The sequence below is a fragment of the Otolemur garnettii genome, unplaced genomic scaffold, assembly GCF_000181295.1.
Source record: "Otolemur garnettii isolate 467f Iridium unplaced genomic scaffold, OtoGar3 scaffold00037, whole genome shotgun sequence".
NCBI classification, from domain to species: Eukaryota; Metazoa; Chordata; class Mammalia; order Primates; family Galagidae; genus Otolemur; species Otolemur garnettii.
The window spans coordinates 925,675-947,977 of NW_003852432.1; the positions used below are offsets into that span (position 1 = coordinate 925,675).

Consider the following 22,303-nt stretch of genomic DNA (forward strand, 5'->3'; position numbering starts at 1 on the left):
CTACTTGGGAGGCTGAGTCAGGAGACTCGCTTGAGCCTAGGAGTTGGAGGCTGCTATGAGCTGTGATGCCATGGCACTCTACCCAGGGGGATAGCTTGAGGCTCCATCTCAAAAAAAAAAAAAATTCTTGGCTCAAACGATTCTTTTGCTTAGCCTCCTAAGTAGCTGGGACAATAGGCACCTGCTACAACGCCAGGCTATTTTTAGAGACGGGATCTTGCTCTTGCTCAGGTTGGTCTCAAGCCTGTAAACTCAGGCAATCTACCCGCCTCGGCCTCCCAGGTTGCTAGGATTACAGGCGTGAGCCACCGCGCCCAGCCCAAATTTTTGTTTTAATTTTAAAATTGCTTTTGACACATTCTTGCACTGTCGCCCAGGCTGGAGTGCAGTGGCATCAGCATAGCTCCCTGCAACCTCAAACTTCTAGGCTCAAGTGATCTTCCTGCCTCAGCCTCCCAAGTAGCTGGGACTACAGGCATGTACGGCTTTGCCTGGCTAATTTTTCTACTTCTTGTAGAGAAGGGGTGGGGAGACAAGATCCCAGGAGAACCCCTGCTTCTGGAATCACTCGGGGCTCCCTTCCTCTTCTAGCTTTTTTCAGACTGGACTAGGAGAAACTGGAAGGTCTGGACCGAGGGGAAGGGGCGAGGGACCTTTCTAATACTACCCTCGGAGACACATCCCCTCGGTCTTCGGATTAACCTTGGGGAACCAGGGATGGAAGAGACACTTTGAGTCCCCCCTCTACTCGTAGAGGAGAGGGAAGTGCGCGGAGCCAAGGGCGGAGCTGGGCGAACTCCTGGATACGCCCTCCTTTAGCACGCCCCGCCCTGGGCAGCACGCCCCGCCCGCTGCGCCCCGCCCCCTCCGCGGGACCCGACTGGGCTGCGCGCACTGCCCAGCCGGGGCCCGGGAGCCTCCAGGCGGAGAGGCTCCCACCCTCCCTGAGCAGCGACCTCCGCATGGAGTGGCCGCTCGCTCTGTCATCGGGGTCGGGGCCGCTCTCGCTGCCGGTGCTTGGAGGTGGAGACGCCGCTGTTCTGGAGCCCGGAGTCCGGCAACACTCGGGACACGAGACAGCGGCGCAGCGGTACAGTGCCCGCCTGCTGCAGGCCGGCTACGAGCCCGAGAGGTGACGCCCAGGGCAGAGCGCGCGGGGCGCATCCGGGGCGGGCGGCTTAGGAGAGCGCGGCGGCTCCGGGAACCCGCGGCGCTGCGGGAGAGGGGAGGGGCAGGCCCCCCCATACCCTTCCTCTCCTACCGCCTCAACCTCTAACTTCCTGAAACGCCACGCTCTGGGCTTTGGTTGGGGGATCCAGGCTGATACAGTGCAAAGGATTCGGTGCTGCGTTGCACAGGAGAGCAGGGGACAGGGAGCGAGCAGGTCGTTAAAACGTTCCTTAAAATCTTAGCCGTGGATTACACACCCAAAGGCACCCAGTCCAAGTGGCTCCAACTCGTGGGGTTCAGATAGGTTGTTGGAGTCCCTGGCCAACTTTGCTAACTCCTCCTTAGCTGTTTCCTCCTAGAACTACCTTCACTAGTCTTACTGGCAGGAGTAGGTGTCCAGATGGGTGGCCTCTGCAGGGCCAGGTGAGGACACTGTTCCCTCCTTACCATGCACTGAGGTCAGATGAGGCTGCCGGGGCAGCTCATCTCAAACTCTCTCTGAAGACTCCGATCCCCATACTGGGGTATGTATGGCATAAGGGGCACTGGAGGGAGAGTGGGATAGTGAGCTGGGTCCCAGAGGTACTGGCTGAAAAGGAGACAGCGGCTAATCTCTGGATTGCATCGCAGCTTGAAATGCAATCCCACTGTCCTTCCGGTTCAGGGGATTTGGACTTCTTTCTCTGCCCCATCTGCTGGTGCTCAGCAGCTTGGGGAGGTGACCTGGCATCTGGGTTTGGGGGGGTGGTCTGGGGGAATTAGCTTGGCAGCTCTGCCCAGGGGCTGGCTGCTTATGTAAGAACTTTTAACGGCTTAAGGGGCTGCAGGGCAGCCAGTCTGCCAGGTAAAACCTGGTCCCTCTTGTCCTAGAAGTCCTCTCTAGAATTGACACAGGCTTAGGCAACCCCTCTATTTCCTCCTATCCTAGAAATCCAGTTCCTGAGGCTCAAGGCCCAGGGTGATCAGGAAGGATGAGGGCAGAGGAGACAGGCTGGGGCACTTGCAGGCTGGATGGGTAGTTAGAGCAGTTATTGCAAAGGCCTCCCTTCAGAGTTCATGCCAGGCCCTTGCAGGTGTACCTCTTCTCCAAGTTGTACTTCTGCAGCAAGGGGCCATCCCTATCCCACAGCCACATTTTTGCTCAAAAGAGTCTGTATAAACCTGAGACCCAGCCAGGTGGTATAATGAGATTCAAAACCTGCCTGCTAGTCCTCCATTTGCCTTCACCAACCTGGAGCTATGGGAAGAGGGCAGGGTTCCATGGGGAATGCTAGGTTTGAGTCCAGTGTTAGTGTTCTCTAGCTTGAACTTGGGCAAACCATGACCCTGTTCCAGCTTAACAATGCTAATATTATTACCTCTTCTTCCCTCAAAAGTGTTTTGAAATCTTGTTCCTTCAAAAAGCTCCAGGCCAGACAAAGACATCTGGATCCCTGCCTGGCCCTCTGTACCTAGCTGGGCACCACTTCTCTACTAGCTTGAGGAAGGGGCTTAGACCAGCTCACCTACCCTGACAGCTGGCTGTGAAGTGGGGAGTCTCAGGGGACCAGCAGCTCTTCCTCAGGCTGAGGAGTCCTACTGGTTGCCTGGGTGTCTCCTCCCCATGGAGGAAGCAGCTGGGGAAGATCAGGAAGAGAGAGGAGGAAAAGGGGGGGAGGTGGATTAACAGCGTCTCTGGAAAAGGACAGCCTAGCTCAGGGCTGAGCCTGCAGCTTAGAGTGAGGAGGCAAACTGACACAGGTCACAATGAGGGGTCAGGGGAGCAAGAAAAAGGGAATGGGGTCCTGAAGTCTGTAATCACTGGGAAGGTGACCCTCTCCTCAACTTGGCCTGGCAGGCTCTTCCTTTGGATCCCAGAGTTCTAGGCTGGGGCATATGTCACATTAAGGTCACCTGAGATGGCAGAACCTAGCTGTTCTCTTGGGCCCCAGCCCTAGGGGAACCCTGAGTAGTAACCTAGGCATTCTGGACACGCTGTAGGGGATGGTGACCCACAGCAACTCCCTTAGAGACCCAGAGAGACCACTGGGGCAGCCTCTGCTCTGTGCCTGCTACTGGATAGCCCTGTCCTTCTATGGCCAGAAAGGTGCCCCAGGGGCAGCCCTAAATGGCCAGAGTCTCACTGCTTTGCTCCAGGCAGCCAGCATGCACCTCAGTATACTCTCCTGCCTCTCCCCCTATGGCCTAGGCTCCCTGCCTGGCTCTACGAATACTAAAGGTTCAGAGGTTCTTCCCAGGCATCCTAGCAAGATGGCCCCAGCCCCCACGCAGCAGAGCACCCCAGCATGACTACTCCCTCCCTTCTAAGGCCAGAGGCCCCCATTGGGAACACTCCAGGGAGCTCCACTGGTGGGGAAGAAAGTTTAGGGGGATGTGATGTCCCTGTCCCCACATAAGGGTAAAGTCTCTTCTCACACTCTCTGCCAGACTGGTCTTATGGCTTGAGCTCCTTGGGAAGCCTCCCCTCTGCACACACATTGAACAGTCTGTGTTTTCCTGGCAGGATCCCGGGGGCATCCATGGGCATCCCAGAGAGGCTTGTGGCTTAGAGGCCAAACATCCCCTGGGCCTGCCTGCAACCACACTACTGAGAGGTAAACAAACAGCCTCCCAGGGCCACAGACAGCCACCATGCCAAGGAGAGGACTGTGTCCCTGCCCCACGTGTTCTCTCACCTCACCAAGAAGTGAGCTGTGGGGACCACAGGAGGACACCATGATGAGGCTGTGGAGTTTGGGTGGGGGGACCCACTCTCTAGCTTTTGATCAAGGAGGAACACTGGCAGTTCTGGCACATGAGAGGGAAGGGTCTGCCTCCTACCATCCTGCCTTTCCCCATAAAGGATCAATTTGCTACCTTATCTTACCCCCCCCCACCCCATGTAAAAATTTGGGTCTTGCTGGGCACCCAGGGCCACTAACTTCTGCTTTGGGAATTTTTCAGAAGTTCCCTAGCCTATTCTCATTTCTATTCGTACTTGTCTAAGCTAGGCCTGTGAAGGTTCCTTCATCTTACCACCAGCCTACCCTCTCAAATAAAAACAAACTTTCCTCTTTGGGGTAGAATCCCTGGTATCTACACCATTTTCTGAGCTGGGGATAGGACTGTCTGACTGAAGCATTGGACAAGAGTCCAGAGCAGTATCCTTCTCCTCTTTTGAGCTGTAGGTTTGCATCTGTAAAGTGGGGGAATACCTAATTGGCAATTAATTGATAGTGAAGTGAATGGGATCATTTATGAAAAATGCTTTGTCAACTGCAGAGGGCTCCAAGGCCACCAAAGTTCAAGGAGTGTCACTGTTAAGAATATCGGGCCGCCTAAACATGATGTCTTGGTGGGCGTAGGGGTCCAACTTCAAAATCCTGTGTGTTTGGGATGTGTGAGCTCAGACCAATTTCTCAGGGATCCAGGCCTTGATAGGGTCCAGGGATTAGTACTGCGGAAAGGCAGGACCATGTTAGAGGTACCCCTGGGAGTGGGGAGTACGGCAGGAGGGGATTCAAGCAGGCTGGGGCCCAGCGGCCTGGGGTGGCTCGGGCTGGCAGCGAACCCAGTAGGCGCGCGGCCGCTGGTCCCCGAACGCGGCCAAGAGGAGCGGCCGAGGGGGGCGTGTCCAGGCCTGGCTCAGGCCCCTCCCCCCTGGACTCCCTAAAACCCGGCGAACCAGGTGGCGGTGCCACTGCAGGAGGCCCGAGGCGTGCGCACCACGGTAGCGGCGGCGGCAAGGACAGCCGCTGTTGGGCCAGGCTCCTTTGGGCTCTTTGTGCGGCGCGGAGCGGAGGCGGTCTCGGGGGCGGGGCGGGAGGGGAAGGCCCGCCCCCGGCCCTCCCGGCCCGCGGCGGCAGCGTGTCCGCGGCGCGGCGTCAGCAGCAGCGGCAGCCACAGCAGCGGTGGCAGCAGCAGCGGGGCGGCCCGCACTGGTGTTTATGTCGGGTCGCGGGGTCTCCCAGCAGCATGGCGGACTACCTAATCAGCGGCGGCACCGGCTACGTGCCCGAGGATGGGCTCACCGCGCAGCAGCTCTTCGCCAACGCCGACGGCCTCACCTACAAGTAAGCGCGGGGAGCCGAGGCCCCACTTGGTGCGCACATCAACGCCTGGGATTCCCCCGGCCCAGCCCTGAGAGCGCACGGCTCTCCCCTCGCAGGCGCCACGTTTCCTGGCCCAGTACGAGTGACTTGGAGGGGGGTGGCGGGCTGGGGGGGATGGCCAGGGGAAGGAAGGAGGCCCGCGCTGAGAGCAGAGAGACGTGGCACAGTGACATCGCGGCCCTCAGCGCCCTGCTCCGTTTCTGGCCAGATCTGGGTTTGGCCTGCCCTCCTTCTCCTCTCGTGGACATGGAGGGGCCTTGGGGCGAGTACGAACTTGTGGGCATCCTGGGAAGACTTCCTAGCCATTGGTCCAGAACACCCTCTCCCAGCCTCACCACGAGGGCAGAAGGGGCTGTGGCAGCTGCTTGAGCGTTGCTCCCCTGGAGAGGCTGGGCTGGGTGGTCACAGGCCTGGCTCCTTTGCTCCACTTCCCAGTCCAACCCTCCTTCTACTTGTGTACTTGTCTGCCCACAGGTTGGTATGGTGCACCCCCTCTCAATCCCCCTCCGCGCAAGTATTCTGTGACTGCCACTCCCAAACCCACCCCATGCAGGATTTTGGAGGAGGATGGATACCTTACTGGTCTGCCTCTGGCTTAGTTTGCCTTCTCTTATGGGCCCTAGGCCAGTTGTCCTGCCAGCTGCAGACCTGGCACTAGCGCTGACTACTGGCTGCAGGATAGTGTCCCTGCCAGGAAGGAGCATCGGGAGTGGGTGGAGAGGGAATGCTGGCTAACCAAGAGCATCCCTTGACTGTCTCCTTCCTTTCCTACCTTGGATTGTAAGCACTTCTGCTTAGTACGCAGTGTCTCTAAACATTGGATACCCAGTCGCTCCTCAGGACCATCTCCTACCTGCCATAGGTCAGGATTGTATATAATACCAAGAAAGTGCGAAAAGTTCCAAATACCAGCATTTCCTCTCTGCCATCTAAGTGAGCCACTAAAACCTTCTTGCTTGGGTGGTGCCTGTGGCTCAAAGGAGTAAGATGCCGGCCCTTCTTGCTTTACAGCAGAAGGACTGCCAAGGAGTGGGAACAGCTGAAATTCTTTGTTTCCTTGGTGGGTTTGGTGATGGGAGAGAGTACATCTTTGCATCACTGGAGCCTTCTGGGGAAACTCCTAGTAGTTTCTCTAGGCCTTGGAACAGATTAATGACCACATTCTCATCCACCCTATGGCTTTTACTTCCTGCACTAGGGATGCTTGCTGCTTTGCTTAGCCCAGTTCAGAGTGTTCCTGAAGCATGGGGTATTTGTTTTTGGGTGTGTCTGTCAAGACCTGCTGTGATTTCAGGCAGCTTGAGCCTGTGAGGCCCCTGGGCTATGGCACTACCATAGATGTGCCAATGCAGGCCTCCCCTTCTGGGATGCACCATGGCCATGGCCTATGAGAGTGTTGGCAGCTGCCACACTTTACTGGGGCCTCCATGCCCTGGATCGAACTGCAGGGCCTCCCTCCTCCCCTCTCTTATCCCAACCATGTTTATTGATTACCTCAGTCCCAAGTGCCTGCTCTGTTAGAACATGCCCTGTGCTTGGCCCCCTGAGGACCCTCCATGCTTTCTGAACCTTGTGTGACTCAGCAGCCCAGACACTGTGGTGTGCAGCTTGTCCTGTGCTGGGTTACGTTCATTCCATGTTGCACTACAGGATTGTTCTTGGGTTCCTTCCCTGTGTTTAATTATTGCCTCTCCCTATGAAGATTGAGAAGTTAGGCCAGGCTCAGTGGCTTATGCCTGTAATCCTAGCACTCTGGGAGGCCGAGGCAGTGGATTGCCTGAGCTCACAGGTTCAAGACCAGCCTGAGCAAGAGGAAGGCTCTTTCTCTAAAAGTAGCCAGGTGTTGTGGTGGGCACCTGTAGTCCCAGCTACTTAGGAGGCTAAGACAAGAGAATTGCTTATGTCTAAGAATTTGAGGTTGCTGTGAGCTATGATGCCATAGCACTCTACCAAGGGCAACAAAGTAAGATTCTGTCTTTGATATATGTGGCACTTGACAAACTCTGAGCCCTGAAGGCAATGGATGTTTGGGGCGAGCTGCCTTCATGGTACCTCAGCTACAAAGACCTGTCTTTGGCTCTCGATCTCTGAGCCAGAGTCAGAAAGACACTAGTAGACAGCATGGGACAAGTTCAGCCCTGATGGGGTAGCAGGGATCAGAGGGTTCCAGCTAATGCTCCTCTGGTCTTTTCTCCACACCCATGCTACCTCCCCTTGCAGGGGCCCTGTGGGCCACTCCTCCCCACCAATAACTCTCCCCTTTTTGTCTTCACAGCGACTTCCTGATTCTCCCAGGATTCATAGACTTCATAGCTGATGAGGTGGTGAGTACCTCTTCCTTTGACAAGGGGGCAAGGGTTGTGTATGTGGTGGAAGAGGTTGACTTCTTGTTCAAGAGCAGGGTGTAGGAGAGATTTTTCTTGGGAATGTGGTGGATGTAGCCTTTATGTTGCCAGGGACCCTGGCACTGTGTAGTGTTATGCCTGATGGGCAGAGGTAACTATGGGAATTCAGGAGGTATCCTGGTACAGGGCTAAGTGACAGAGCCTGTGGTCAGGGCTCAGAAAAGGCCCCAGGTGGCACTTGAGTATGGCTACCTTATTGTAGACCATAAGGATTGAATTTTGTCTGAAATGCTGAGCAAGGACATGAGAGAAGCCAGGGAAATTATGTAGACTTTGGATACAATGAGTGGACTTGTTTGCTGGTTCACAATGTATAAGAACTAGAGAGAAGGGCGGCGCCTGTGACTCAGTGAGAGTAGGGCGCTGGCCCCATATACCAAGGGTGGCGGGTTTGAACCCAGCCCCTGCCAAATTGCAACAAAAAAATAGCCAGGCGTTGTGGCAGGCATCTGTAGTCCTAGCTACTTGGGAGGCTGAGGCAAGAGAATTGCCTAAGCCCAAGAGCTGGAGGTTGCTGTGAGCTGTGATGCCACAGTACTCTACCAAGGGTGAAAAAGTGAGACTCTGTCCCTAAAAAAAGAAAGAAAAGAAAAAGAAAAGAACTAGAGAGAACTGAAGGAGTTAGATTTTGGACAAATACAAGGAAATACTGCCTTACTTTTCAGGCAATGAGCCAAATCAATGAACAATTAAAAGCAGGGTATCCATAAAGTCCGTGTATATTTTAAAATTGCACATTATTTTGAGGAGGAGCAGGAGAAAAAAAACCACACACAAACTTTATGGCCACCCTGTATATGACACACTCAAAAAAGCCAAAAGGAGGTAGTGAAGATGGCATAAGTCATTGCAAGAAAAAGTTTGGGCCAGATGAGGCAGCTCATACCTGTAATTCTATAGCACTCTGGGAGGCTGCAGTGGAAGAATCACTTGAGCTCAGGAGTTCAAGACCAGGCTAAAGGAAAGTGAGACCCCATCTATACTAAAAATTCAAAAAATTAGCTGGGTGTTGTGGCAGGCACCTGTAATCCTAGCTACTCTGGAGGCTGAGGCACAAGATCACTTAAGTCCAGGAATTAGAGATTGCTGTGAGCTAGACTGAAGCCATGGCACTCTAGCCTGGACAACAGAGTGAGACTCTGTCTCAAAAACAAAAAAAGTTCCATGATTCTACGATGAGTTCATATACATTTTTTAAAACCCATTTCTTTTTCTGTTGCTGTTATTACTGCTATTTATTCTGGTCTCATTCTCATGAAAGACCTGAAGGCTTGCGTGTGCTTAGGTCACTCATGTGTTAGGGAAGCTCACATTCAGCCTGTGGGTAGCCAGAGCTGGCCCAGTCAGATTTTTAGAGGGAAATTTGTGCTATTCTGGATGTTTCATTTATGACAGCAGCCAGGAACCCTTCTTTATTCAGCTGTTCAGTTAACAAAGATGCTGGGTGCTAGGAAGAAAGGGATGGAAAAGACCCCTGTCTGGCCTGAGAGGGTCTCCCTGTCCTGTAGTCTCTGTCCAGGAATTTCTGTCTCTTTTCCTATGGCATTATGATGGAGGAAAAGGTGTCATTTTCTAAACTACAGGGCCACGGTTCTGAACCAAGGTCACTGATGGACTTACACAGCCTATGAATCTCAAAAATTACACACCAAAATCAGTGTCTGAGTATTTTGAGGACTGGAATCCACAACTATTGTCACAAATCTCAAAAAGGTCTGTGACCTGGCCTTCCATACCATTCATGGGCAGATGACTCTTAAATGTATATTTGCAATTCCAACTACTTGCTTGAGCTCCACAACCTTAGTCACCTACTTTCTTGGATGGCCAGTAGACTCCATCCTGTGCCTCTCCCACGTCAGCCATTGGTACCCAGAATCCATTCTTCACATCAGAGCCCATGTGATCACTTGAAAACATAAATCAGACCATGTCTGTCCTTTGCCTAAGACTGTCCCTTGGCTTCTCTTCTCAGAACAGAACTTGAGCCACTCTCCATGGCTTCTTAGCCACACATACCTGCCTCTGCCTGCCCCTTCCTCCTCCTTCCCCTCCACTCAATTAGCCTTCTTTTTCTTTCCTAAATACACCTCAGAGGGACTCAGAGGGAGGCTTGCACACACTGCTCTTGCAGCCTGCAGTGACCATTCCACAAACTTTTCCTTGACTGGCTCCCACCTATCGCCTCCTAAGGAAGAGACTCTCCCTGATCATTCGCTTTGCCAGTGGTCACTGGCTTTGTTGTTTTCTTCATAGCCTTTGTCCTGACTGTAATCATCTTGTCCCTGTGTTTCATGTCTGTCATCTTTCTTTCCAAGTAGAATGTAAGCTTCGTTAGACTAGCAGGGACCTTATCCTCCTTGTTCACTGCCATATCCCCAGGTCTGTCCTGGTGCCACATATATGTAGGAGGTTGGTGAATGTTTGTCTGCTGGATGATAAATTCTTCACATGGACTGTGCCTCCATCCTCAGGATCTGACTTCAGCCTTGACTCGGAAGGTCACGCTGAAGACGCCGTTGATCTCCTCCCCCATGGACACTGTGACAGAGGCCGACATGGCCATCGCGATGGCTGTGAGTCCTGTACCTGGGTGGGGACCTCATGGCAGAGGGAACTGAGCAGGGCTATGCTAAGGGGCAGGGGCAAGGAAGGTTAGGCCCCCAGCTCTGACCACACTTCCCTTCCACACCAGCTGATGGGAGGTATCGGTTTCATTCACCACAACTGCACCCCAGAGTTCCAGGCCAATGAGGTTCGGAAGGTCAAGGCAAGTACCAGGCTTACCCCAGAAAGATGCCACCTGCAGCTCCCACCTCAGAGACCCTCCTGGCCTTTCTTGAGAGCCCTGCAGGCTGCTGCATTCCTTGGCTGATTGCTTTGGGGTCCCACTGCCTTTCCTCTCAGTGGGGGCTGAGACCTCACCGTTCCACTGGCCCCTAGTCCCACTGAGTGTCCTGGCTTCTTTGTGGCACCCTTGCTGTCCCTGTGGCCAGGCTGGGCACCATCCTTGGCTTTCTCCCAGCCTTTTCTTTCCCCTGTCTCTGCCTGCAGAAGTTTGAACAGGGTTTCATCACAGACCCTGTGGTGCTGAGCCCCTCGCACACGGTGGGGGATGTGCTGGAGGCCAAGTTTCGCCATGGCTTCTCTGGCATCCCCATCACTGAAACAGGCACAATGGGCAGCAAGCTTGTGGGCATTGTCACCTCTCGAGACATTGACTTCCTTGCTGAGAAGGACCATACCACTCTCCTTCGTGAGGTACCTGCAGGGCAGGGAGAGTGGGGGCTGGTGTGCAGAGAGGACCCTTTGCCCTGGGGCCTCAGGCTGGTGCCTGTGACCAGGGACCAGAGGGAGGCCTGGCTCCTTCTTTCTCACCTGCCAACCTACAGGCAAATGTTCCTGACCCTATAGGTGATGACGCCGCGGATTGAGCTGGTGGTGGCTCCAGCAGGTGTGACGTTGAAAGAGGCAAATGAGATCCTGCAGCGTAGCAAGAAAGGTACCAAGGAGTAGGCAGAAAACTCAGCCATATACCTTACTCCCTGCACCCTAGGCCCCCATTCCTTGACAGCCTTGCAGATTTTCCTAGCAACCAAACTGGGCCATAGGGAAGGTTTTCTAATAACTTCAGGCAGGCTAGATTCCTAACATCCTTCTCCAGGCTTAGGGAAACTTGTCCCTGACTTAGCCTCTTCATGGTGTGTTTACCCAAAACTAGTCCTGTGAGATGCTTATTGTGAAAAAATGCTCTGGGGTCTTAAAGGTCTGAGAAATGCTGCTTTCTATATTCCCCATCTTATATTTAAAAAATTACGTGTTAGCTTATTAAAAGCTCTGAGAGTTCCTGCCATTAATTTATTTGACATTACATAATATTCACTAGGTCCTATGGGCTACACTGGAAATGCTTCACTGATTCATACTGGAGAGTTCTTTGGGGTTTGTATTGGGCAGAGTTACATGTTCCCCCTGCAAGACAGCCTGACATTTGTGCCCTGACTAGGAGTTTTCAACCACTGTAACTTACCCTCTGAATGGCTGCCAGGGCTCAGATGCCACCCACTCCAGATGGCCAGGTTGCAGGGCAGGAAGAGCCCCAGGAACCTGCTTGGCTGGGAGGTTTCCCTGCTTTCCTGTTCCTCAGAAGAGGTCTAGGTGCCTAGAAGCACTTCCTTGTGGGTGCTGTCATCTAGTGGCTAGTTGGGATACTTCATTGGAATTCTGGTGTGGGCTACTTTTATATTCACTGTCCACTCTGCCCACCCTGTCCAGCCTGCTTCTTCATTTCACCTCTGCATTCCTTGCCAGGGAAGCTGCCTATTGTTAATGACCGTGATGAGCTAGTGGCCATCATTGCCCGTACAGACCTGAAGAAGAACCGGGACTACCCTCTGGCCTCCAAGGACTCCCACAAACAACTGTTGTGCGGGGCAGCTGTGGGCACCCGTGAAGATGACAAGTATCGCCTGGACCTGCTCACTCAGGCCGGTGCTGATGTTATAGTGCTGGTAAGGGTGCTGCCTAGGGTGAGAGTCGGGGCAGGGGCTCAGCAGAGTAGAGGTTTATGAGGATCCTAGTTCACTTCTACTAAAGCTTGTAACCCTCCCTCACTAATGATTATAGCTCACATTTAGTGACAGGATCTCCCACATGCCAGGCCCTGTGCTAAGACCTTTATGTATACCAGCCTGTTGCAGTATAGTTCTATTCCCAGTTGTCAGATGAAGTAACTAAGGCTCAAAGGTGAAGTAATTTTGGTTTGGTTTGGTTAGTGAGTTGATGGGAGCAGGATAGAACCCCTGGACATGTCCTCTTGTGAGGGGACCAATCTGCATAGTGGGCAGGGAGGGCTGTGTCTGTGCTGGGATAGTGTGCATTAGTGGTATTTATCTTTTGGGGGAGAGCAGGCCTCTTTGAGAATCAGCTGAGAGTTGTCAAGTGATTTTTCAAAAAAGAAAAAGCATTGTCGTAACCATTTTCATAGGATTTCAGAGTTCTGTCCACTTAGGACCTCCCTCCCCCAGTGAGGATCTTACCTGTCTAAGCCCTGGTTTTTCTGTCCCCTTCTCACAGGACTCATCCCAGGGGAACTCAGTGTATCAAATTGCCATGGTGCACTACATCAAGCAGAAGTACCCCCACCTCCAGGTGATTGGGGGGAATGGTGAGTGAGGGTTCCCCTCTCACCCCCTGCTCTTGTCCCCTCTCTATGTAACCCCTCTCTGTTGTTTAGTATTCCTAGGTGAAGCTATCGCTGCTGGCATGCAGTTCAGGGAGCATGTTGACTTTGGTTGTGGAAGGGGGGTCAGGGGACTAGGCTGGGGTCCCAGGAAGCCCATGGGAAGGACAGGGCATCCTATCCTCACATTGTTCCTCTGTCCCACCCCCACTCTCAGTGGTGACAGCAGCCCAGGCCAAGAACCTGATTGATGCGGGTGTGGACGGGCTGCGTGTGGGCATGGGCTGTGGATCCATCTGCATCACCCAAGAAGGTGGGTGTTAATAAGAGGGTGGTGTTGGCCCCTTAGGCCCCCCACAGGCCCAGCCCTGCCCTAAGATATCCCTCTTGCACCACAAATGCAGGCTGAGTTCTCTCTCTTCCAGGCCCCTTCCTGGGGTAGGTGGTAGGCTCTGCCTTGTGCAGCTCCTGCCCCAAGGGCAGAGAGGCGTAAGCAGGTGAGGGTGCTGATATGCACAAGCCCACTTCTCACATTCTGGCCAAGGAGATCCAGTCTGAAGGCCTGAGGCTGGTGTGCCTACCTTTCCAAGGGGTTTGTGGGAAGCCAGCTCAGGGTTTGGATTAGATTTGTGATGAGGCAGATACTTAAGACATGGAGACAACATGCCCCTGCATACATAAGGATATGTGTTACCACACATTGTTGTATGGTAACACTGTGGGAAGTAGTCCTCTCAATCACAAAGCCCTTTTTCAGGGTGGGTTTCTGACAGGGAGGGAGGAGGGATGACCCTGACACATGTCCATAACCCTGACATGTGGTTGAGGGGTGCTCCCTGGAGCTGGTGTCTGTCTTGTGGAGTGGGTGCCTGGAGAAGCGAGTCCTGGCGAGGCCTGAGGGGGTTTGTCTGGGCCCTGTTGTGTGGGTCATTTCTCCAAAACACTGAGCAACTCTTCCTGAATATCTCTCCCTTTTGGTCTTTGGAGCCTCTGTTTTTTAAGTGTCTACCCTTCACCTTGACTGATCACATTGTGAAATGTGGGCCTTCTCTCACTCACTTAGCAAATATTAATTGAGCACATACTATGTGTCAGGCAGTTCTAAACCTTGAGATTTAGTAGGGACAAAACAAATGAAAGGTTTCTTCCCTAGTTCATCCAGCCTTGCATCTATCCCTGGTTCCTTACAATTCCCACTTAAAACCTAACACTTGAGGACCTTGGACAATTAAACATGAAGAAATGCAAACCAATATCCCAAAGGAGGCCGTAAATACATAAACCTAGTAACAACCTTTGCAAATGAAGGCCTCAAAGGGAAACTTGAACATTGAGAGTAGGAGGCTACAGACCACCTATCTGGGGTGCTGTATTGTGAAGGCCAGGACTGCTCCCTCATCAGAACCCTGGTAGTGCTGTTATGGGTGGGGTAGCCTGTGTTCCTGGAGTGATGTTAGCACATCTAATATGCTCCAGAAACACCATCCAGGCCCATCCCTCCCCAGGGTAGAGGTAGGGTACAAGGAAAAAGGGCTGGCCTAGAACTTGGCCTGGCCCTGGTGCTACATTAACTCTCTTCTGCCTTGTGCACCCCACCCTCCCCCAGTGATGGCCTGTGGCCGGCCCCAGGGTACCGCGGTGTACAAGGTGGCTGAGTATGCCCGGCGCTTTGGTGTGCCCGTAATAGCTGATGGCGGCATCCAGACCGTGGGGCATGTGGTCAAGGCCCTGGCCCTTGGAGCCTCCACAGGTAAGGGGTTGCTGCTGGAGCCTGGATAGATAGGGGGCTGGGAGTGAGCGGGGCAGCAGGAGGACAGGGCCTGAGGCACTGACCCCTCAACTGCCATAGTGATGATGGGCTCCCTGCTGGCTGCCACCACGGAGGCGCCTGGCGAGTACTTCTTCTCAGACGGGGTGAGGCTCAAGAAGTACCGGGGCATGGGCTCACTGGACGCCATGGAGAAGAGCAGCAGCAGCCAGAAGCGATACTTCAGGTGCCCCAGCCCTGGCAGATCAGCCCCACAAATGCCACTGACTCCCGAGAGGGTGCCCACCATATTGTAGTTCTGGAAACTGAGGCCCAGAGCAGCAGCAGCAGCAGACACAGGGCCATGCTTGCTTATGCTGTAGCCAGTGAGCAGCTGGGGACTTTTCTGGGTGGTTCCCCCCTCCCTGTTTCCATGAGAGGTAGGGTGGGGTCCTCTGGGCATTGGGCTGCTGGGCTGAGTCTCCTCACCCTCTATGCAGTGAGGGAGATAAGGTGAAGATTGCGCAGGGCGTGTCAGGCTCCATCCAGGACAAAGGCTCCATTCAGAAGTTCGTGCCCTACCTCATAGCGGGCATCCAACATGGCTGCCAGGACATTGGGGCCCGCAGCCTGTCTGTCCTGCGGTGAGTATGCGACCCTGGGAGGCTCCATGCCCCTCCTGCTTCCTTCCTCTCTCTCTCCTTGGCCCTTGGTGCCCCTGACATGCCCTGTTTACCTGCCTGCTAGGTCTATGATGTACTCAGGAGAGCTCAAGTTTGAGAAGCGGACAATGTCGGCCCAGATTGAGGGTGGCGTCCATGGCCTGCACTCGTAAGTGTGGTGGACTTTTCATCCTTGCCTGCTGGCAGGGGTTGGGCAGCTGAGGCTGGACTTCCAAGGCCACGCTGAAATTCCAGGGACCCCATGGCCCATCTGCAGCAGGGATGCTGCGGCAGGATGACCCCTCACCCTCTCCTGCAGTGCCCAGCCCACCCTGTCCCTTGTCCTATTGCCCTAACGCAGGCAAGCGCCTCCCCTCCCCTCGGGCCTCTTCCCGAGCAGTGAATGGGAGGTATAGCCGCTAGCCTAGCCGCAGCTGGGTTCCCAGCCTTTGCTTGCTCAGGAAGCTTGGTGGCTGGTGGCAGGGGGCTAGTGGTGCTGGGCTCTTGCTGGTGGTGGCCCCAGGCAGGCAGGTAGAAGGCGTGGGTGTGAGCCCTCTGGTGGGGACAAGGACAATGAGATGGACGACAGGGCCAGCATCAGTGACCATGGGTGGGGGCAGTGCTAGTTGGCAGCAGTAGTCTTCGCAGGCATGCACCCCGCCCTGGAGGAGAGGCCCATCTCCCCAGACATGGGGGCCATCTAACTGTGTCTCTTTCTGCCCCGCCCTCCCATAGCTATACCTTTCTGCCGTGTAAGTAACCGCGCTGCCGGGGCCAAGCATAGAGTAGAGCAGGGGCAGTATGGGTGGGACCTGGGCTGGGGTGGCTATTAGATGGGAGTGGCATTCGGGTGTAGTCATGGGACATGGACCCTGGGATTGGGCCCTCCCAGACCCCTGCCCCCAGTACTATAGTTGAGGAAGCCAGCAGCAGCCCCTCATCTAGCCAGAACACAAATTCCCTTCTATGGTACAGCGATATGCTTGGGACCCTAGGCTTGAGGCTACCCTGTCTTAGACTAGACCCAGCGATGACAAGGGGCCTGGGCCCCTATGCGTGCAGGGGTCGGATAGAGACATGGCAGCAGAGTTTCATCATATGGTTGGAGCTTACTCTGTGAAAATAGGCCATGCCTTCCTGAGCTGTCTCTCCACCCCAGGCACTGAGGACAGTCCACTCAGATGTGGCAATGGCCTAAAGGAGGATGAGCCTCTTTGGACCTAAACAGTTGGTCAAGGAGTTCTGGCCTGGGGAGGACAGAGGCCTAGGGCCTGCTCGCTGCCCACTCCTGAGGCTGAGAGACTGGGGTTCCTGCAGCTCCCTGTCCTCTCCCATATCTGGGGACCATAAGTGAGAGCATTTGGGGAAGGGAGCAGGGTCCACACACCCACTCTTTGTCCTCCTCTTGACTTGTCCCCACAGTTATGAGAAGCGGCTGTACTGAGGACAGTGGCGGAGGCCGAGGTGGTGGAGCAGATGCAGCCCAGGGTCCCCCTTTGGGCACAGCCTCCCTCCATAACTGAGTGGTCCACAGATTTGCACTACGGGTTCCCCAGTTCCTTTCCAGGGAGAGGGGAGGGGAGTCCTTGAGGGGTCTGTAGCCCCTCCCTGGGCATCCCCTGTAGAGTCAGGACTGCTCCCTGGGCCAGGCTGCCCTAGGAGCCCCTGGGTTCTCCCTTCGTCAGCCCCCTGAGCCCAGCCAGCCTGGGCTCTCAGGCCCTGTGCCTGCCTCAGGTCTTTTTTGCTGCAGCCTGCTCCAGCCTGGCTCCTGCCCTGGGGCAGGTGGCCCCTCCTGGCTTTTGTAGGGCACCTCCCTCCCTAGCCCCACCCCAGGAAATGGTGCTCTCCTGGCCCTGCCTCTGGCCCTTCCCAGGCTGCTGCCCCCTCAGCCATGTGGCACTTCTGGGCTCCTGACCTAGGCCAGGGGGAGGTTTCTGCCCCCTTCCCCTGTCCCTGGGTTACCCTTGGGCCCTGCTCCTCAGGCCATTCCCCTGATCCTGGCCCTGGGAGGAGGCTGCCCTGACAATGGCTGCCTGCCCATCATTCCTGACTCACCACCATCCCCAGGCGCACCATTCCTGTCCTCTCCTCAGCTGCAGTTGAAGGCTTTAACTTTGCACACTTTGGGGTCACAGTTGCATCATTGTATATGAAATCTGAATAAATCAAGCAGGTCTCAACACCTCTGCTGTCCTTTCTCCATCCCTTGAGATCACTCAGTGGCTGCAGCCCCACCAGCACCAGGCTAGTTGGGGGCACCAGGCCCAGCCTCTCCAGAAAAGTGACAAAGGCTTTGCAGTACTCTAGGGGGTGTGGACACAGGTGGGCTGCATGGCAGGAGGTCTCTCAGACCTGTGTCCACACCAACATTCCCGCCTACTGCCCGGTGGACAGCAGCTCCTGTAGCCAGGCAGTTTCATGGAGGGGGTCACCATGGCTGTGGAAGACCAGCAACAGAGACCATGTGGGCAGCTGCTAGAAAGCAGCCACTGCAGCTTCATAATGCCGAGGCGTAGTCCAGGCAGAGGCAGAGGTACAGCATGGCTGCAGCCCTGACCACTGAGCCCAGGCATGTGGTCGTATCAGGGCACACGGCAGAGCAGGTCAGCTCCCACTTAGGACCTGCCTCCCAGCCTCGAACTCCCCTCTGGAGGAGACAGCACTGCCACATGGCCACTAAATACCCCTTGGAGGTGAGGGGTCTTGGGACATTGACATTGGCTTTCTGTGCTTCTGTCATAGTTGGGCAGTGGGCACAAAGTTGTCCCACTGAGGTATAGATACCATTCGAATGAGCAGAAGCAAGAACGATGGCCTGGGAATGCTCTGGTGGCAGGAATGAGTAGAGGGTGAAGAAAAGCCTAGTTTGTGGGAAATGAAGGACTGGAAACATTCCCATGACTACTGGAGAGGGGCTTCCACAGCTCCTGTTGGCACCTGCCTTCTCCCAGGCCCCTTCTGACAGACAGCCACTTGGTCAGGGGCCAGGTATACATGGGTGGTGTACCTGGGACCAGATTTTTACTGCATCATTTTCCAGCTCAGTGCTTCTTCAAGGATGAGAAGGAAAGAGCTGGATGGCAAGAATGTCAGATGGTTCAGAGCTGAGCTGGATGGACAATTGCTTCAGAAGTTGTGGCAAAGTGATTGGATCATTGACAGTCCCTGGAGGCCTTGTGCCCTAGAGTCTGTGGCCTTGATGAGCACTTAGAATCAGAGGTGGCCCAGCCGGAAGGAAGGATGATTTCCAGATCCCAGGGGATGGTAACAGATGAGAGGGGACAGACTAAAACGAGGCCTTGTTTCATGGTTTGTCTTGCACATTGGTTTACAAAAACCAGACAGGAAGCAGCTGGATCAGCCATTGAGATGGGAATGGTCTAAGGGTATTCAGATAAATGCCAAGTCACTTTGAATCAAGAGTGTGAATGGTTCAAAGGGAGAAGTTTCCTTTTGAACTAAACCTAGTTGGTCAATAGAACTGAAAAGGCTACCTTATAAGTCAGAGACCTCCCCATACTGGAGGTACATTAGCATTAGTGTGGCTCCTCTAGAGCAGCGGTTCTCAACCTGTGGGTCGTGACCCACAGGAACTATATTAAAGGGCCACAGCATTAGGAAGGTTGAGAACCACTGCTCTAGGGGAAGTTTTAGTGCCGTTGTCCTTGAATTTTGGTGTTTGTCAGAATCACCTGGAGAGCTAATAATGAACACAGAGGCCTGGGGTTCCCAGAGGTGGATGGCAGTCTGGGCTGCAGAACTGTGACTCAGTCCTAAGTGCTGATACATAACAGCTTGAAAATCAACTATTATAGAGGAAATTTGTGCATCCAGTTACATGATTTCTGAGACAATGTCCAAAGCATATGTCCTAAGAAAGGAATTTCAGGTGTCAGAGCACCCATCTCATGCCTCATGGTAAGGATTAGATGAGGTTGGTTATAGGCACTCAGCAAATTAGTCTTATTGTCTCCTATTTGCCCTCCTCTTGTCAGATGAATAGGGGTGAGAGATAAATGCACATATGTGGACCTGACAGCACACTCATGCTGGGTTACAAATTCAGCCACAATGGGGGAGGTCCAGGTGGGATAAAGGGACAGATGCTCTGGATAGGAAGGCCACATCAGGTGGATATTCAGAGGCAGCCCAGAACCACATTTGGGATGCAGATCAGAGATACCTTGTTCAGCAGAACTGCATCTCCACCTGGAGTCCAGCCAGATCTGTGCAGCTCAGGTGCCACTCCCTCACTCCCGGGAACATTCACCCTGTGCCATTCAACCCAGGCTCCTCACTAGCAGGCTATCAAAAGTGGCCTGGCAGACACTGAGGTTGCTGTGGCATCACAGGTCCAGCTCATAAGCAGCACTGTCTGGCTGTGTGAAGGTGTAGAGACCCAGGGAGAGAGTGTGCACCACTGCTGGGCAGCCAGCCTATGCCCCAAGGCCTCACAGCAACCCTAGCACCTGGGCAGCCTGCATAGGAAGTGGCTCAGCATGCTGTGTTGTCAGCACCCCAGGCCAGGCAGAGCTGCAAGCGTTTGGCCTGGGCAGCTGGCCTCTCTGCCAGCCAGAGCAGAAACAGGAGCAGTGTGCAGGGCCCAGGAGACCCTGGGAAGCCTGGCATGTTGTACAGCTGGATGGAGGGGGAGAGTGGGTGGCAGGGAGCCATCTCTGGTGAACTTTGGGGGACCCATGGATGAGGAGCAGTGAGTGTCCTTGGCCTTTGGTCCCTCCCAAGGCTGAGAACAGGGACTCTGAGAGGGCATGACCTGGTCATTCTGGAGGGGGCAGGCCAGCCCTCTGAAGCCCCTTTCAGTTCTAGTACCAATAGGGAAATAGGCAGCCACCTGCAGGGAAGGAGGTGTCGGCATCCCAACTATGTGCAGCTCAGCACCCTTCACCCCCTCACCTCACATCTGGAGTCAGGTGAGGAAAAGGAGACTCAGCCACTACGCATGGAGCATGAGGGGGGCCTCCCCCTGTGCTTCTGCTGAGCCTTTTAATTTTCAGCATCCTTCCTGTTCAAAAGGCCAGACTCCAACCTCAGTCCCCTGCCCGCTGCCTTACACACAAACTCAGCTAATTAGGGGTTGGGAGACCAATCCTGTTCACCTCACCACACCCACTGATGGGGAGAGTTTGGAGGCCAGGACATGGGCAGAAGGGAGTGGCCGTGTCAGAGCACCTTGTCGCCTACAACCTTACCTAGCTCCTGCATCCAGGCCCATTTCTCACACCTCTTGTCCTCAGGGCAGGGCCCCTCACATGCAGGGTACAGGAGTCACCAGCTTCCTCCTCTGTCTGTCACCTTACTTGTGGCTCAGCTCAGGAGGGAAGATGAGGGAGGCCAGGGACCCAAGGAGACCTGGTCTCCTGCCTCCTGCTCCACCCTCTGCTAAGCGCATTGGTGACAATGGTTTCTAGGCCAAGAGCCAGGGTATCTGGCTCCCGAGTCAGCTATGTCCTGAGCTCAGCTAGAGTTGGAGAGGGGGCCTCTGGGCAGCAAGGTGCAAGAGGATTAGCACAGGACAGGTGGAGACCAGACTTTTCCTTGCTCCCTGCCTTGATTTCTCTACTTGTGATCCTAACAGGGACAGGAGCACGCCTACTTCCCAACACCCCAACAGCTTCCTGACTCTTGACCCCACGACTCAGCTATTCCACTTCACCTTTCAGGGCAAGCTCCAGGATGTCTAGGGACAGGGTTGAACGCTCACAGCAGGCCTCTTTTTGCTTCTCCCTCTTCTGCTTGCGGACAGGATGACAGAGGCTCCAAGAAGTTCATCTGACAACTGTCACGGTGGGTAGAAAGGTTCTTCCCAGAGAAGAAAAGGGGACTAGGAGCTGGGCTGAACTGCTCGCCACAGGGAGGGAATGTTGCCTCCTGTGGTCCTTATTATCCCATGCCCAACTGCCCAACTTTAACCTCTTCATTCCCACTGCCCCCTCCCAGTGGAAAGCGGGCTAGTGGGAAACAAATTGGGTATTTGAGCTGCGGATTCTGAGCTTCAGGAAATAGACTAAGGGGAGAGACTTTCAGGGATCGCGCTCAGGGAGTCCTGCTCTGAATCCTCTTTCCTTCCATGGGAGAAAGGACATCGCTCCCAGTCCTCCCCGGGGTCATAGTGCTTCCAACTCCCTCCCATACCGCTGGTCTCTGGGAAAATCTGGGGACAAAAAGAGCAAAGAGCTTTTATATGGAGACGTTAGGGTGAGAAAAAGAGCAAAGAGCTTTTATATGGAGACGTTAGGGTGAGAAGACGGAAGGGTGTCCCCTCCTGGCTGCGACTCCGGGTCTGGGAGCTTCAGAAGCAGTGCAGAACTGAGGCCAGCAGATGGCGCCAGCACCCACTGACCTGTGGGACCCTCGGAACCCGGAGCCGGGCAGTTTCCTAGGCAACAGGCTGCGCTTCCGAAAGCCCTTCCCTTAACGACCATTCCCGGGTCACCCAGGTCCCAGTAAAATTTGGCTTCTGAAGGACAGGAAGGGACTGGGGGTAAATTAATCTCTCAGAAAGGAGAGAGGCTGGCTGGGATGGGGAAGGCAGCCTAAAAGACCCCCGTTTTCGGCGCCATTTATTACGACGCGCCAGACCGTGTGCTGGGTGCTTCTTATCTTCAGCGACTCTATTGACAGCATGCGTGTTCTTTCACTGTGGAAGGAGAAGACGCGGCTCAGAGATATAAAGCGACACCCCCAAGCACAGCTGGTAGGAACTTAGGCCCACCTGGATGTCCTCCTATCCCACACTATTCTGCCTCCTGCCAAGGGTCAAGTGTCCAAGCCGGGTGAGGAGAGCTGATGCCAGGCTTGCTGGGAAACCGGGAGTAGCTGTAGTGGGTGAAGAAAGACAAAAAGGAATCCAGCACCTTCTGGCCGAGTTCTTTCCGTGACCAGCCCGAGTTGGGCCGGGGGCGGGGGGGGCTCTGCTCAGGGTTACCCCTGACCGCTCCCTGGGGCTTCTTTCTATCAAAGGACCACAGAGATGGATGGAAGGGGACTTAGGAATTCTGGAGGCTGTGTGACCTATTCAAACCACG

General features: G+C 54.5%; 1 protein-coding gene across 2 annotated transcripts; it reads left to right on the forward strand.

The window, feature by feature from the left end:
• Positions 1-876: 876 nt before the first annotated feature.
• On the forward strand, positions 877-17,443 carry IMPDH1 (inosine monophosphate dehydrogenase 1). 2 transcript variants are annotated; one of them, XM_012805166.2, is made up of 15 exons: positions 877-1,132; positions 5,124-5,222; positions 7,537-7,585; positions 10,141-10,242; positions 10,362-10,436; positions 10,721-10,927; positions 11,081-11,168; positions 11,978-12,177; positions 12,743-12,833; positions 13,066-13,161; positions 14,455-14,598; positions 14,698-14,842; positions 15,096-15,239; positions 15,343-15,426; positions 16,680-17,443. In XM_012805166.2, the coding sequence occupies exons 1-15, from the start codon at positions 963-965 to the stop codon at positions 16,699-16,701; spliced, it is 1,716 nt and encodes a 571-aa protein (XP_012660620.2). In that variant the 5' UTR covers positions 877-962; the 3' UTR covers positions 16,702-17,443. The 2 variants fall into 2 exon arrangements, with proteins under 2 accessions (XP_012660620.2, XP_023368978.1); XM_023513210.1 differs by lacking the exon at positions 13,066-13,161.
• The last annotated feature ends 4,860 nt before the right edge of the window (positions 17,444-22,303 follow it).

What these genes read in the sequence shown, in the direction of transcription:
- IMPDH1 (XM_012805166.2), top strand. Translation starts at nt 963, where the DNA reads ATGGAGTGGCCGCTCGCTCTGTCATCGGGGTCGGGGCCGCTCTCGCTG. An exon ending in ACATGGCCATCGCGATGGCT is followed by an intron (nt 10,243 to 10,361) that starts GTGAGTCCTGTA and finishes CTTCCACACCAG; the next exon opens with CTGATGGGAGGTATCGGTTT. An exon ending in CGCAGCCTGTCTGTCCTGCG is followed by an intron (nt 15,240 to 15,342) that starts GTGAGTATGCGA and finishes CCTGCCTGCTAG; the next exon opens with GTCTATGATGTACTCAGGAG.